Raw genomic sequence first — 17,627 nt, forward strand, 5'->3', positions numbered from 1 at the left:
CACACACACACACACACACACACACACACACACACACACACACACACACACACACACACACACACACACACACACACATATATGTACATATAAAGTGTGTTCGTGGTCTTCTTACCCGTCCGGGAATCCTAGCCGCTCGTTCCCATTCACCATCCGGACCCTTCTTCTTCTCTATGACGTAAGCAGTAATCGGCTTGCCACCATCTTTGCGAGGTTTCTCCCAGGACAGGCCAACGGAGTCTTTCGTAATGCTATCCACGTTGACCAGGCTAGGCGGGTCGGGCACAACTGTGAAGGCAAATAAGTGCTATTAAATATACTTCACGACGCAACGTACTGCGTCGTTTTACATGTCATAAGAATGTCCCCGTGAACAGTAACACTGCACGATTTGCATGTTAAAATTGTTATTGATAATAATCACTCTTTTTCTTGTTAGAGTTGTTTATTAATTACCATACTAGTGCTAGTTCTAACGAGATTGAATTGTTGAATTGTCGAAAATTTACGGACATTTTGTCATGGTAAATTGGTATTTGTCATTGGAATAATATATTATTGGAATTATAATTTGAATATTTGGAATAATGTTTCAATAAGTATTCCATATATTCGCAATAAAATACGGAGGAGCAATCTTAGAGAACATCAAGGGGGATTTCACCAGCAAAACTGTGGCTATGCACGTACAGACTGGATCCCTGGCGAATGCCGGTGCGGATACTCGGCTAGGCTTTCCTGGTCCGGCTTCGTTGACGGCCATGACGCGGAACTCGTACTCGGCTCCCTCGACCAGTCCCGTAACCGAGAAGTTGGTGCCGGCAACAGGCGTCATGTTACATTTCACCCAGTTGTCTGTACCGGCTTCGCGTCTTTCGATCATGTAACCTGAAGTACCGCGCAAGATGTGGTGTTAACCGTCAAACCGTGGCCACGTTAAATAGCATTATGAGAATTATTATTATATTATAGAGTCTGTATTATGACACTTCTGATAACATTATATCAAGAGTGGATAATAGAGATTCTATTATCCACTCCTGATTATATTATATATAGAGATTATATATAGATATAGGATTTATTACGAGATTATTCGATGAAACATTTTTTTAAATTTAATATTTGTTATTTTATTGGGCTTCGCTTAAACGTAAAATTAACGTAACGTTAATCTGATTTTGTGTTATTAAAGCAAAATAATTTATATAATGAAAAGTTTGTTCGTTAAGCATTTCGGTTCGTTACAAAAAGAGAGCGAGTGTTCTCATACCAGTAATGGGGTTGCCACCATCTTCATCCGGTTTCTTCCACTTGAGTCCTATAGCGAACGGACTTGTATCGGTGATCTCTGGTTGACCAGGGCATCCAGGCGCATCTAATGAATAAACAGTGAGTAAATTTCAATAGCCGTTGCAATAGTACAGAGACTGGCTAAAACTCTTACAATACTGAAATTACCACGGTCCATTACAAATTACGAAAACAATTAAAAATACATGTTAACCATATTGTACAGGGTACATAATTTAAGATATACATCGATAATTAGACATAATCATAATCACATCGTGGTTCATGTATTATACGTTCGATTTTACTTCGAATCCTGTAAAAAAAATCTTACCGAACGGATTCTTCGCCTGTATTGAAGCGCTTTCTAGCGGTTCGGATTGACCGTACGGATTGACGGCAGACACACGGAACTTGTAGCGTTTGCCCTTGTCCAGGTTCTTCACAGTAAACTTGGTATCCATTGGCGATCCAGGCACTCTGTTCCACACAGGAATACCTTCCTCCATCTTCTCGATGATATATTCTACCGAAGAGAGAAGCAAATGATGAAATTTATAGTATGGTATAGTACTGCATTGCGTATGTTATGGTATATGTATAGTGTGTATGTATGTTGGTAGTATGTATAGGTAGTATGACGTTATAGTATTGTACGGTAAACTTTTGTTTTCAGTATGTTTTGATGAAGATCAACTGGGCTATCATTAGTAGGAAGAATATGCGAGGATAAAAACGTTAGAGGTATGAACAATGCGTACTTGTGCGTTCCGATTTTGTGTTGTTAGCATACGACACTGTATTTACGTGTGTAGCATTAGGCACCGTGGTGATTACCTGTTATTTCAGCTCCACCAGTGTCCTTCGGTGGTTTCCAGGCCAGAGATACGGAGTCGTTCGTGGTAGCTGTCGGTGAAAGAGGTCCTTCTGGTGTGCCAGGCTTATCTGCAAAGATACATACAAGAACGTAAACGAACGATTGCCGCAGGCGTGCACCCGCCTCCAAGACCAACACCCGATTCCCCGCTAGAACATGCAGACGTTCGCAAACCTTAACTCAGTTTCACCGTGCCTTGTATCATCATTATCTGATTTTCTAAAATATAACACCCACGCGACATCGTCATCCCAAAAAACATTAACAGCAGAATGTATCCGTCGCCTCGCACGAAAACACACGCAGCTAAATCTACTACGAGTACTAAATCTTTGCGTTGTCGTCGCCGACATGACGACGACAACGTCACACTTCGCGCCGCAACTCTCACCAAGAACGATGACCTTGATGTTGCCGACGTCTTCGCCGTTCTCGTTCTTCAGCGCGATCTGGTAGTCGCCGCTGTCATCGCGTCGGCAGTGCGGGATATGTAGCTTGGCGTTGTCGTCGTCGTTGGACATGTCGGCGCGGCCTCCGTCGTACAAGGCCTTGCCGTCCTTATTCCACTGTACGGTCGGCGGCGGACCGCCCGATATCGGCACATCTATGTTCAGCGGCTCGCCCGCACGCACGCGGATCTCACGTCCCACCAGGTCCATGTGCGCCTTGGGCTTCTCTGCACAGAAGATATAGATGTATAAATAAATGATTAATTAAATAAATAGATATATGGCATATTATATATATAATATATATATATATATATATTATATATATATATATAATATATATATATATATATATATCGTATAAAGAGCACATAAACAATTTATGTTTAAAACCATGTTTTATTAAAAGTCGTTGTTCATGTTATGTGTATGTGAAAATTATGTTAAACAGTTATGTTCACTGTATGAATGTTTAAATGTGTCCCTCGTAGTATATATAGGATGTAAATTAAAAACTCAAATGAATAAATAAATGAATAAATAAACAAATAAATAACAAACTAACTAAATAAAAATATATAAGATATATATTATGCGCATCCGTGTATGTCCGGATTAACAGCACTGTAACTCCATTTATGCAGAAACTGAAAACACATATAACACATAATAACCTGGAAGTGGGCGGAGCAAATGCTTAAACTATCAAAACTATAATATTCTTTAAAAAACGTATTACTAAGATGATGCTCATACCATTCAGTGGCCTAGCCCTTATGATCTTCGATGGTTTGCTTGCGTCACTGTCGCCTGCCTTGTTCTTTGCTACGACTCTGTATTCATAGTAGTGACCGTCCGTCACAGTCGGGTCTGTGAACTCAGTTCCCTGAATGGAAAAATCGAAATCATGGATGTCATATGCGCAATCACGGAGATAGGTCAGAAATTGTAAAGATGTGCACGCCACGGCACCACGCACGCACGCACGCACACACGCACGCACGCACACACGCACGCACGCACGCACCCGCACTCGCACACACACGCACGCTCTCTCACACACACACACACACACACGCGCGCGCGCGCACACACGCACGCACGCACACACGCACACACGAACGCGCGCACGCACACACGCACGCACGCACGCATATATATATATATATATACGCCCAAACACGAGCACGTGTTCACGCAACGCACACGCAAGCACAGAGACGCGCGCGTCGCGCGCGGCGCTAAATGTAAATGTAAATAATCTAACCCAATTCAGCAGTCGAAACCGCGCAGCAACTGACAACGGACAGCCTGAATTAGAAATAAATTTGAAATTATCATGAATTTGAAATTTGATTCCAATTAAAAACTTACCCGGCACGGTTCCTTGTTAACCTTGATCCATCGGTTGCTGTTCTTGTCCTTGCGCTCGATGTCATAGCCGGTGATCGGTGTTCCGCCATTGCTGTGCGGCGGATCCCACTTCACAGAGATGAAATCACGGTCGGCATCGGTGACTACGGGCTGACCGGGTTCACTCGCCTTAGCTGGAAGATGAAAGATCGATTCGATTAGTTAGGATTCGAGCACATTAATTACGATTCGAGAACCATGGATTCGGGAGTAATTTATTATGTATGTTTTAATTTTGGTTTGTTTTCGTTATTCTAGTATTTTAACTATTATATACATTATAGATTTATATTAGTTATTATGAATGTAATGAATATTATCAGAAGCTCATTAATTGATGTTAATTAACTCATTATATTATAAATGCCCTGTATTGCTCTACCCAGCATATTCAATATAATATCGTTGCAGAACTCCTGCTATGTGTGAGTCCTCCTTGCCAAACTTCCTTATCCAACTTCGTAGGTTATGCGATAATATTAAACAAGAACCCGTCTAAGGGAGAGTTAGGATCAATCACACTTATAGTATTATTTTATTCTATTTATCGGTATAAACTTAGCGTCTACATTTCATAGGTTACGCGATCTCATTGCACATCTCGTCTTACAGAGCAGACGAGCAATCAACAGCATCCCGTGTTTATCGTTGCGGTGGATTATTCACTTACTGAACGGATCCTTGGCGACGACCGGTCGGGTCGTTAGCAGCGGCTCTGAATCTCCGAGCTCGTTCTGTGCGACCACGCGGAACTCGTACTCGTGTCCCTCCTGCAACTTCGGCACGGTGAAGTTGGTGTCCTTCACGTTAGTATTGACCGGCACCCACGCGCCTCGCTTCGTGTCTTTCTTCTCCACTTTGTACCTGATTAATAGCGTATTGAATGAATATATCACGCTGCGTTCGTGGATACCGTCAGTCATATGCATTAGTTAAACCAGAAGTGGATTGTATACTAGAAAAGTGGACGGAATAGAAGTGGATTCTATAGTTTTAATATCTATTGTATCACGTTCGTACTCGTTGTTACATTCAAGAGCTAATATAATACGTGTGAGTATTATTAGCTCTTGTTGTATTCATGCCAGTCTGCATCATCATTAGTACGTACAACAAATCCTTCAACAGCACAACATCGTTTGAATTTACATCGTGCAAGTAAACAGCGAAATTACACCTATCCCGTGATGGATGAGTTGAGTAATCTTTACGATTGTGATTAAGTTTTCTTAAATAGATAATGATCAAATACTGTAAGGACCACGATAAGGCACATAAATGCCCACAAGTAACAGATGGTCACGGATGCTGTTTGTAATATGTACGTACGTAATGGGACTGCCGCCGTCGTCCTTGGGCGGGTTCCACGACAGCGTGGCGCTGTCTTTCGTCACGCCAGAGACTTCCAGCGGACCCTCGGGTGCCGTTGGTTTGTCTATAAACGTACAGACGCAACATTATAACTGTTGATGATAATGATACATGAGAATATAATACTTCTGATTATTTAAGATTATTTAAGATTGTTTCAGGTGGATTGAGATTACCTCACAGTATTTTAGGTGGGGTTAGATTTCTTCAAATTACTTCAAATAGGCTCATGGTACTTCAGATTACTTCAAATAAGGTTAGTTTTCTTCAAACTACTTTAGATGAGTTTATGGTACTTCAAATTACGGCAAATGAGTTTGAACTTCTTCAAATTACTTCAGATGAGCTCATAGTAATTCATCTCGCTTTAGACTACATTTGATAACTTCGAAAACGTGGGATTACTCTAGCTGATCGTTCGTCGGTTTTCAAAATCGTAAGAGACCATCGCGCATACCTAGCACGGACACTTTGCAAGTGGCGCTTGTGATTCCGTTCTCGTTAGTAAGCGTGAGCGTGTATTCTCCCGTGTCGTCTCTCTCCGCACACTTGTTGCTCAGGTTAGCCAGCGTCGGCGTGCTCTCGATACCGACTCTATCGTCGGGCTTGATCTCCTTGCCGTTGCGTGTCCACTTCACCGTCGGTGTCGGCTCTCCCTTGATGGGGATGTCCATCGAGAACGGCTGACCGGCCTTGACCTTTATGTCCTTCATCTCACCAAGGTTGATCTGAGGTGCCACTGATAAATTAAGATTACACGTTATTGTAATTATATTATATGTATATAATTGTAAAGATATTTAAATAAAGGATATATTGATATTTATTCCAGATACTACTTTTTCAATCATCGGAGAAAGCTATCTAATATTTATAAGGCGGATCGAGAGTGTACCCCTGAATGTGATTATTAATCATAACAGATACATGTCACAGATCGTTATCACTACAGACGACTGACTATAAAAAGCTAGTTTCAAACGCAACATCCCATTTTAAAGAAATTTCTAGAATCTGTTCCGATCGTTGATACATAGTATTCAAGATGGCTGACAGCACTTACGGTTCCTGGGCTTTGCAATCTGAGCCTTCGATGGGTCGCTTGGCTCTCCTGGACCTGCCTTATTGACGGCGACAATTCGGAACTCATATTCATGTCCCTCTTCCAGGTCTGGTACGGTAGCTGAGTGAGCGCTGCCTGGCACTGTGTCCGCCTATTACAGAGACGTGCACGATACGGTAAATAAGACACAGAAGTTGAAATACCGACAATAACGAAATTATTGTGGTAATGATAATAAAAATAATTAAATCATCAGTTACAGTATATCATGCAGGTATTGCAGCATCTAAAACAACAATCGGTGCACTTCCGGACCCTATTGTCACTGCATTCTGCACTGAATTCTGTTTTAAACGGTAATGTGGTGTACTGTAGCTTCAGTGAACAATATATAATGGAAAGTTATTTATTTTATAGAAGTTTATATAGAAGTTCCCCAGTACCGTTTCCCGCTCAAGATTAGGAATCGGAATCTCATTACGAATAATCGACGATTATTTTGAAATTCATGTTCAGTTTTGAATAGTGATAAATAATTTTTTTCGTATTTTACGCTCTCAGTGCTTTTCAATGCGTATAATTCATTATAACAGTAGATCCTGCTGATGAATATGTCTGGTCATGTGACTTACCTTCTCCCACAGACCGAGCGCTTTGTCTTTCTTCTCGATAATGTACTTTTCGATAGGGGCGCCACCGTCATCTTTGGGTGCCTTCCAAACGATATCCATGTGATCCGTGTCCCAGTCAACGATCTCTGGTGCTTCCGTAGATCCTGGTGTCTCTGTAGATGCGCAGACACGAAGTGTTCAGTTATGATTGGGCACAATTTACGGCACGATAGTCGCGACGGTTAAAACAACATCTAAATATGTTCGCCTAGTGCATTAATCCCGTAAGGCAACTGTTCGTCCACCAACTTCGTGTTATTGTTTTCACTACGTCACTAGGAAAAATATAAATGAGGTACGTGAATGGTCATGATACTGACTGATTTTCCAATTCACATAATTCAAGGACATCTGTGCATGAGGTTACACGATGAAAGTTAACATTTCTTGCATGCCAATTTAATGAGAACAAAGGAACTTGTCTCCCAGTGTTAAACAGCAGGCCGATACTGACGAATTGGTTTATTAATGTGAAGTTACTAAATATTAATTCACACACGTCGATAGCAGAAACAGAAAATTATTTTTATAAATACTATTGTACCAATCTCAAAATTAAGGCCATTGCTTACCAAATGGATCTTTTGCAATTATTTCCTTAGTAGTTTCCAGGGGCATGCTCTCGCCTTGTGGGTTGACAGCTCTCACTCTGAATTTGTACTTCTTCTTGGGAATTAGCTTATCAACCTGTAACACGCACAAAACGAAACATAATTACTCGCGTGATGCAAAATTAACTAATCAATCTGTAACACGATGGAAATGACACTTAATTACTCACACGATGCAAAAGTTGTTTAACAAGTTGTATCGTGCACAAAACGAAACTTACTCACGTAATGTAAACGACACTTATTACGCTGTAACACTAGCAAACCACATTTACTCATCTGATGCATAATATACTTATCAAGCTAATTTAACCTGAAATACGAGATGAAAACGCAAGGCATTGACGCATACGCATACGGGTAAAATATGAGAGGCAATACTATATTCGTTCACTCGGAGAACACGTCCGCTGTTGGAATGTACCTTAAACTTGCACTCGGGTCCGGACGTCTGTCCAGCGTCGACCCATGAACCGCGGGCTGTATCCATCTTCTCCAGCACATAGTGAGACACCGGGTCGCCGCCATCATCCTTTGGTGGCTTCCATTTAAGTACGGCGCTGTCCTTCTTAACGTCTGAGACGTCGAGCGGACCTTCTGGCTCGCCCGGCTTGTCTGTAGGATCAAGGAAAGGTCACTCGTTTGTTCCAAGTGCGAATCGAGCCCAATTTGTTACCATTCAGCGCATACGCGAAGTTGATAAAATCACGGGAACACTTTTTGAGAGAATTTCGTAATACGCTGTGTCGGCTGACAACTAATACGAAGTAGTAGTAGTTGTAGGTGTTGGTATTTTTGACGTTAATTGTTGGTTAAATTGTAGACATATTACATATATAGACATACTATATGATATTTCATAGGTCGAACGCTAATTGTCCGACGCAAACGTTTGCACACGTGAACAACAATGTTCGCGTCAACACCGAAGCTTATTATATAATTATTATAGTATATATGCATATAAATATATAATATTGTAATAAATACATTATATAAATCACTAAAACAAAATAAGTAATAAAAATTCTTAATCATAATTACCAACGACGATTATATCGCAGGCAGCTTCATCTTCTCCCAACTCGTTCTTGATCTTCAGCTTGTACTTGCCAGTGTCATCTCTGTTGGCCTTCGGTACTCTCACCTATAGATAGATAGTATGAATATAATTTGATTGATACAGATTGATTACATAGTAAATAACAGTATCACATATTGACCAATCAGACATGTATTAGTGTGTAACCTTTATACTTCAATAAAATAATAAATTATTAAATAAATAATGATAGAAATAAGTAATTTAATCAAATAAATAATAAATAAGTATAATTAATAACTAAACGAATAACGTCATCAATAAATAATCATCGTCAACGTTGCAATAGTCAACGTCAAACGGCAGCACGTACCCCTGTCTCCGTCGGACTTTTATCCACGCTGCCGTGCGGTGAGTCGGTGATCGGGTGTCCATCGCGTGTCCAGCTGATCTCGGGCATGGGCTCGCCGCAGATGGGCACGTTCAGATTGATCGGCTGACCAGCTCGCACCTTCAGCGTCTTCGGCAGAGCGTTCTTGTCAATCTTTGGCTTCACTGTATTGCGTGAAACGAGATGACCGGCTCATTTACATACGACCATTATGACGCTATGATTCTCTCTGTGATCTTATGATGAGCTTGGCTACTTTTAAGAAATGTACGGAATTCGTGTAATGGGAGAGGAGACTCTAGAGGCGAGGCAAGATGACGAGAGTCACTACTCAGGTGCATGTGAGAAGGGGGAAAAGACGTCACACGTGTAATAATACCAAACGTGTCATATTTACAGAGACTCTAATTCATCTACGAGATTTAACACAGCGGAAACCAGACTTAACTATCAAGAAAAAGTTTGAAATGTGTAGAGACGTCTCTCTCTCTCTCTATATATATATATATATATACATATATATATATGTATATATATATATATATATATACGTATATATAGTTAAAAATATAGATAAGCTTACCGAATCTTGGCTTGGCCACCTGCGACCTAGACGGATCACTGGGCTCGCCAGGGCCCGCCTTATTCACAGGCCACGAACACCGGAACTCATACTCTGCTCCGGGTAGGAGGTTTGGTACGGTGCCCTTATGCTCATCACCTATAACCAAACATTAACATATCAGACATAGGGGGAATGATTTACTTGTTACAAATAATATAAATAATTTAATAAATTTAATAATTAATATTAATAATTATGCGATTTGTAATTATAAATGACGGTATGAAGAAATTGAGGAATGAATAAAGTGAACAATATTGTATATATATATATATATAATATATATATATATATGTTATATATAAATATATAAATTATATATTAATATATATATATATTACATCAGCATATAATCGGTGTACCAGGTTCATAACATCAGCGAGGAGAAGCTCGACCAATAATATAAAAACGTTAATTGAAATTTTTAGAAAGCGTATCTGTTAGCATAATTGCGATACGCACGGCTGACTTCCGCGCCTTCTCCAGCAACGGGCAGCGGATTTGTCCCTTCTTTTGCGATGAAATGTACTTCTCGATGCGCACCTCCAGTTTTGATGCGGAGATCGCAGGCGATGTCGGGCATGGTGATCTTTGCCACGGCAGTCGGTGATGTTGGGAGTGGCCAAGGTTGGCCAGGGGGATCTGTGGAGAGATGAAGTGTATAATTATACAGAATTAAATATATCATAAACGTGCATATATAGAATGCGTATTTATAAAAAAGTAAAGATGATAAATGGACTCGATATCTCGACAAACATAAACATCGCCCGTGAAAGAGATTGCGAAAAAAACGTAGTGTCTACACTATCTGTTATGCTCAATGATGTAAATGTTTGAGATGACACTCAGCAAGAATGCTGTATTTACTATAAATATCATGGTAATCCCATACTATTATATAACTGATAATTACTGCATATTTAATCTACATGACCACACGATACCCATAAACACCACAACGCAGCTGGTAATGCGACTCACCCCATGGATCCTGCTATTATTGGTCAGTGAATGACGAAGGGCTCTGATTCGCGCTGTCTGTTTACTGCTTCACACGGAAGAGTACTCGTGACAGGTGTTCAACCTAAAGCAGCGTATCAAAATGATAAAAACCAATGTAACAACAAAATGCTAGCCTCCGCGCAAATAATAATTAAACATGTAATGTGTATGTGTGTGTGTGGTGTGTGCGTGCGTGGCGTGCGTGCGTGCGTGCGCTGTGTTGTTGTCGTGTGTGTGTGTGTGTGTGTGTGTGTGTTGTGTGTAGTGTAGTGTAGTAGTGTGTGTCGGTGTGTGTGTGTCGTGTGTGTGTGTGTGTGTGTGTGTGTGTGTGTGTGTGTGCGTGCGTGCGTGCGTGCGTGCGTGTGCTGTGTGTGTGTGTGTGTGTGTGTGTGTGTGTGTGTGTGTGTGTGCGTGCGTGCGCACGTGCGTGTGTGTGTGCCTGAGCGTGCATATATGTATATCAATATATATATTAAATATTATAAAATTATATCATGGAATTAACTAGCAGCCAAGTGGTTCCACCGTAGTAAGAATATCGGCTCACTTGTCGACGTCACAGTACGGCGTGTCTCCATCCACGCGCGCTACCTCCGTCCACACGCCCTTAGTCGTATCCAGCTTCTCTACCAGGTACTCCTGGATGCCGGAGCCGCCATCATCCGTCGGTTTCTTCCACCTCAGCTTGCATTTGTCCTTGAAGATGTCGCTGGCTTCCAGTGGGCCACGAGGAGCCGATGCCGTCGCTGTCAATATTGTCACGTTAGGTTAGCCAAGCGATATTTCCACGGATGTTATCTACTAACACACTGCGTTCTTCACTACTAATATCATACTATGCTCCACGCATGTACTCTATTCTACTACACGTGTAACGTATACAGCGTTTACAGCCAATGCATAGCACAGCACGTTAAGTTGAAAGCTAGTCCGAGTAAATCAAACAGAATTTTCAAAAGAATACGGGTTCCTGGTGTAACCTATGAGAATGATCGGAATCGGTTTAAATGTAATAATGTTATCAAGAGCGTATAAAGAAGGCTTTCTTTATACGCTCTTCATGTTATTCATTGTAGTTAGATAACGTTAGGTTACGTAAAGCAATGTCATAAAACGGTAGTTAACGTAAGGTAACGTTAGGCAACGTTAGGTAACTCTATGTAACGTAAAGTAACGCCAGGAAGCGTTAGTTAACGTAGAGTAACGTAGGTAACGTTAGTTAACAATAACTAACATTAGTTAGATTAAATAAAGTTATAGTTTGGTTAGTACGCGAACTTACACAGCACAACGACGTCCACTTCGCAGCTGTCCTCTCCGTTCTTGTTCTTGACTGTCAGCTTGTATTTCCCGCTGTCGCCCCTCACAGCTTCCCTCGTTGTCAGCTTCGTGTTCTTGTGCACCGTCTTCTCATCCTCGGTGTTGTTGATGTTCGTCCTGCTGTCGTTGCTCAGCGGCCTGTCTTCGCGCGTCCACGTGACCTCGGGCATCGGTTCGCCATCGAATGGAACGTCAAACTCGATGACGTCACCCTCCTTAACGCGGAGTGGTGTCATGGCGTCCTTGTCAATCTTTGGCCGCACTGTGGAGCGTAGATCACAGTTATAATGGCGGGTTTCCGTGTTAAAATGAAGCGCATCTCATAGCAACTAACTAACTAACTAACACCGGCGCCACTGGGAATTGTGGATCAGTGTTAGGATGCTCCGTGTTACAACGAAGAGCATTTGACGGTAATTGATAATAGTTCGGCGGAATTCTATTTCATGGTTATTCATTCTGATTGCTGCTCAATGTTATTTAGAATCTATTTATTAACACCACTTGGGAGTCATGTCTTCAATGAGCAAGAGAATTCAATGATAATTAATTTGATTTCAATAAAGTTACGCGTGTTCCTAGTTCATGGTTGATCACTTTTATTTCCTAATATCAACGAGAAGCAATTTAGTAACACTACTGGGCGTCTTGCGTGTATGGCTGTAATACTGAAATCGTTTGCGATGGGCACTTACAGTTCCTGGCCTTCGCTACTTGATACTTGGACGGGTCGCTCGGTTCACCGGGTCCAGCCTTGTTAACGGGCACCACACGGAACTCGTACTCTCGTCCCTCGACCAAGTTATCCACAGCTCCCGCACATTTGTCGGCCGGCACCTCCGCACCTTTAGTCCACTCCTACATGAAAAAAAGCACATTCGAGACCATGCCGTGAAATAGTTCTGTTTGTCAATGACACAGTTACCGTAGATAAGCGTATATTGAAAACATTAAATACGTAGAATTCAACGGGGGTTCAAACAGGTACAAAGGGAACCGTGAAAATGTCCCGAGTAAGCGGAGATCCCGATTAAGCGGTGAACACATAACAACCGGCGTAAGCATAGGTTTTAAAAATACGTAATTTGAGCGATATACGACCTGCTAAAGCGGGGACGACTGTGATGAATAATAGCAAGGCAACTGTACTATAACGACATCTAAAAGCCATCTAGTTACACAAATAATTCGCACGTACGCGAGCTCCCTTCTCTCTCTGCTCAATAACATAGCTCTCCACGGGGGCGCCACCGTCGTTTTCGGGAGGTGTCCAGCTCAGATCCACGTGGTTTTGGTCCCAATCGTCGACCTTGGGTGTTCCTGGTTTGCTGGCAGGATCTGAAACACACAGCAATACTAACTCAACATCGGGTCAAACTTACGGCATCGGCATTACCTCAAACCACAGTAATGATTGGTATAATAAATACGCTATCGTGTAATAAGCACACGCACGTACGCACGCACGCACACACGCACGCACGCACGCACACGCACACACCGACACCTAGATAAAATCGCAATGTTTTCGCATGTTAACGTTCCGATTGTAATATATGGTATTATCAGGAGTGAATAATAAATTAATTATTATAATAATAGATAAAATAATCTATTATTATTCACTCCTGATAATATAATAGTTTGCATGGTATGGTTCTGTGGTAATATGGTACCGAATGGATTCTTGACGAGCGTGGATTTGCTGGCCTCGAGGGGATCGGACTCTCCCTGTCGGTTGATGGCCTTCACGCGGAACATGTATTCCTTGCCCGTGAATAGATTATCGAGTTCGATGGACGTGGTGGCGCCATCGACCTCTCCCGCGTTGCTCCAGCGACCGGTCGTCTTGTCCATCTTCTCCACCTTCATGGCGAAAATAGTATATATTATACATGGTGACGTGATGACAACAAAAAAATTCCTTTCTTGTTCATAAATTAACTCGGTGGGAGTGGCGGGTGGGTGGGCGCGGGTAAATCTGTGCTATACACACGAGCGTACGCACGCACGAATGCACACACACACGCTCACGCACACGCACACACACATATGAATATATATATTATATAATGGATTAGTGGCCTTGTATTAGTTATCATTAAATATATAATTATTCATAATATTCAATATAACATTTTATTTGATATTACATTATGTATGTTTATGCACATATATATGTACCATGTATGCGGTTATTCCTGAACCTCCATCGTCCTTCGGTTTATTCCACGCAATCTTGCAACCATCCTTGTTGACATCAGTTATGTCCAAAGGACCCTCGGGTGTCGCTGGCCTGTCTGTAGAAACATTGCCAAACAAATTCGATTATTACGTGACCCTTAGTGCATATATGTAATCGCTGTATTTGCTCTAATGATTTGTCCTTGATGATATTCACGTACGATTGAAGAAGACTTAGTGGTTGCTGGGGAAGTGATGATTTTATTATTTTTTTAAGGTACATTTAATTTTTATATATTTATTCAAAATTAAATATAAAATGTTATTCTAATATATATTTTCTAAACGAGAAGAGTGATAATACGGGAATCGTCATTCATCAATTTGCTGGAGATGAGAAAATGCCTATTTTAATTATTCGTTCCAACAAATCTATAGTAATAATAATAATAATATTAATATTAAGAAATCTAGGATACTATTAATACAGATTTAAAATCTATGATAGGCTTTGCTATACCTACTGATAGTACAGTAATAAATATATAGCTGTGTAACTTTAATGACTTCGCTATATTAACGTTATATGTTATCATGGATATGCGTCGAGCGCGAGCGTAGTGGTGGTGGTGGGGGATGGTGGGGGGAGGGGGAGGGGCGGGTGGAGAAGGCTCTAATAGCCAAAGTAGTACAGTCATTTGTTAACAGTCAACAAATCCATGTTTAACCCTCCTCTTGAGAGTCAAAAGGTTATCAAATACTTACTCTTCGCACGTCAGCGGAAAGTAGATTTCATGGTCCTCTCAATAAAGTGATAAAAACGGTAGGTCAGCGCTGAAACAAAAACGTTTTGCACTCGGTCCGTTAGACCATGTCCTCAGAAAATGTCTGATATCTGACCTTTCCCTCCACTGCCCTTTGACCTGTGGCCTCCAATTTCGCGCTGGTGATGGCTTTCCTCCCCATCACACTATACATCGAATATTAAGAGCGTAGGTCGAGCCGTTGAGATTTGTGCCGCAATTCCGTATTTCCTCCTATACCTTATGTTAAGGGGGAAATATTCCCCCTCCATTGACACATCTTGACCTTTGACCCTGGACCCCCCAAATTCGACATCCCGAGTCCTTTTCGCGATCCCCCCCCCCGCCCCCGGCGTCCCGAATATCAAGACCGTACGTCGAGCGGTTAAGATTTGTGCTTAACTGTTGACGGACGGACGGACGGACGGACAATCATGCGATTCTACAAGCTGCATCTGACTTCGTCAGCTGAGCTAATAATTATCATTATCATCATTATTAATATTATATAACTAAATGACTATCTAACTACTAATATTTACAGGTGCGATTGCGATGCATACTTACCAAGCACGACAACGTTGACGGTCGCTTCTTCCTCGCCATTCACGTTGCTAACCTTGAGCTTGTATTTGCCCGTGTCTCCACGCTTAGCCTTTCTCACCGTCAGTCTCGTGTTGTAGTCCTCGTTAACGAGCGCAGTGCGCTTCTCGTCCGCGTGCACGGGTCTGCCGTCCTGCCGTCAACAACTACTAGTTTACACCACCGTCGGACGCATGCAGGAGGTACGACAGATCGTAAAGCTGGTGTTGCTGTCAGCTGCGAAACCCTAACCGTGTGGTGCGCTATTAAATACGTGTGTGTGTGTGTGTGTGTGTGTGTGTGTGTGTGTGTGTGTGTGTGTGTGTGTGGTGTGTCGTGTGTGTGTGTGTGTGTGTGTGTGTGTGTGTGTGTGTGTGTGTGTGTGTGTGTGTGTGTGTGTGTGTGTATGTGCGCGCGCACGTGCGGTGAGTATATGTGAGTGATTTTGTAAGCTATAACTGTTAAACTGTTTAGCCATAACGATATCGGTATTTTCAAGCTTGATCGCTAAATATAGAAGCATATCAGTACCTTGAACCACTCCTTCTCCGGCGGCGGTTCACCAATGATGGGAACATTGAAGTCAATAGTCTGGCCAGCCCTGACCTTGATGTCAGCCAACTTGCCCATGTTGATCTTGGGTTTCACTGTGAATTACGCGGACAGTTCTATCAATAATAGCAACGTTTGCTAAAACCTATACGACGACACGATATCACTTTTATGCACCACCTCGTCTTTCTAACTCTCTTTATTTTAGAACTGTAACGCATTATTATTAAAACCATATCCATAATAATTATTTACATATGGGCACACGCTATGTGTCAGTTGTGCTACGTGCTATCCTATATGCTATGTGCTATATGTAATAATAGAGCAATGTGTTGTCTTATACGGTGATTCCACTGTGACTGTAGTGACAGTACTTACGGTTCCTTGGCTTAGCTATCTGCGACCTGGATGGATCGGATGGCTGTCCGGGTCCAGCTTTCGTCAAGGCCCGGATACGGAACTCGTATTCCTTGCCAGCGTCAAGATTCGGGGCTGTGCCCTTGGTTTGGGTGGCAGGTACCTGGATACACGCACATTGGTAAGGTTATACGTTGACGGGTAGTTAAAAGATTAAACTAATACTGTCAGTATCAGAAAATGTCAGCTGAGACAGCGCAATCGTGTATCATTATATCAATGGTTTCCCGTGATCTATAGTGCCTGCTGTGTATTTGTGAACTATAGTAATCTTTGCAGAGTGATGTACATAAACTACCCAATGCGAAATTTGATAAAAGTTCTTATTAATTTATATCTTATAATCATATTCGCAAGTATGTTAATTAGTTAAATAGTATATATATATATATATATATGTATATATATATATATAATTTAGTTATATCTCATAGCAATAACTAACCTTAGCCGCCTCGGTCCAGTTATCCTTTTTCTTTTCCTTCTTTTCAATGATGTACTCTTCAATTGGAGAACCGCCATCATTGTCCGGTGGTGTCCAGCTGAGGTCGACGTGATCACTGTCCCAGTCCTCAATGTTTGGTTTGCCCGGCTTGCCTGCCGCGTCTGTATTGGTAGGAGACCGTAGAGAGATTAGAATGAGTAACGCGAAACATGCCGGTGTTCGTTCGTTTGTGCGTGCGTGCATGCGTGCGTGTATGTATGCGTCAGTACGTGTGCTCTGACAAGTAGTCACTCGGTTTGGCGTGCGTGCATGAGAGCGTAAGTGTGTGTGCATGTGTGTGTGTCTGTGTGTGTATGTATGTATGTGTGTGTGTGTGTGTGTGTGTGTGTGTGTGTGTGTGTGTGTGTGTGTGTGTGTGTGTGTGTGTGTGTGTGTGTAGTAGTGTGTGTGTGTGTGTGTGTGTGTGTGTGTGTGTCGTGTGTGTGTGTAGTGTGTGTGTGTGTGTGTGTG

At 41.8% G+C, this 17,627-nt stretch overlaps 1 protein-coding gene across 1 annotated transcript in view; it reads right to left on the reverse strand.

Moving 5' to 3' along the window:
• The window catches only part of LOC106807761 (twitchin-like), a gene marked incomplete at its 3' end in the record, with an annotated part of 171,136 nt that overhangs the window by 43,586 nt on the left and 109,923 nt on the right, over positions 1-17,627 (reverse strand). The window contains 30 exon segments of the mRNA XM_014810212.1: positions 116-288; positions 691-888; positions 1,274-1,378; positions 1,628-1,819; positions 2,131-2,238; positions 2,562-2,846; positions 3,376-3,505; positions 3,994-4,166; positions 4,703-4,896; positions 5,362-5,467; positions 5,861-6,142; positions 6,467-6,617; positions 7,099-7,250; positions 7,710-7,824; positions 8,173-8,363; positions 8,793-8,895; positions 9,164-9,345; positions 9,765-9,902; positions 10,265-10,448; positions 10,866-10,893; positions 11,359-11,557; positions 12,094-12,393; positions 12,827-12,989; positions 13,330-13,469; positions 13,808-13,997; positions 14,316-14,431; positions 15,686-15,854; positions 16,232-16,347; positions 16,634-16,775; positions 17,118-17,278. Of these exon segments, the coding sequence (XP_014665698.1) occupies positions 116-288; positions 691-888; positions 1,274-1,378; positions 1,628-1,819; positions 2,131-2,238; positions 2,562-2,846; positions 3,376-3,505; positions 3,994-4,166; positions 4,703-4,896; positions 5,362-5,467; positions 5,861-6,142; positions 6,467-6,617; positions 7,099-7,250; positions 7,710-7,824; positions 8,173-8,363; positions 8,793-8,895; positions 9,164-9,345; positions 9,765-9,902; positions 10,265-10,448; positions 10,866-10,893; positions 11,359-11,557; positions 12,094-12,393; positions 12,827-12,989; positions 13,330-13,469; positions 13,808-13,997; positions 14,316-14,431; positions 15,686-15,854; positions 16,232-16,347; positions 16,634-16,775; positions 17,118-17,278 (4,886 nt within the window).

The sequence above is a fragment of the Priapulus caudatus genome, unplaced genomic scaffold (assembly GCF_000485595.1).
Source record: "Priapulus caudatus unplaced genomic scaffold, Priapulus_caudatus-5.0.1 Scaffold233, whole genome shotgun sequence".
NCBI classification, from domain to species: Eukaryota; Metazoa; Priapulida; class Priapulimorpha; order Priapulimorphida; family Priapulidae; genus Priapulus; species Priapulus caudatus.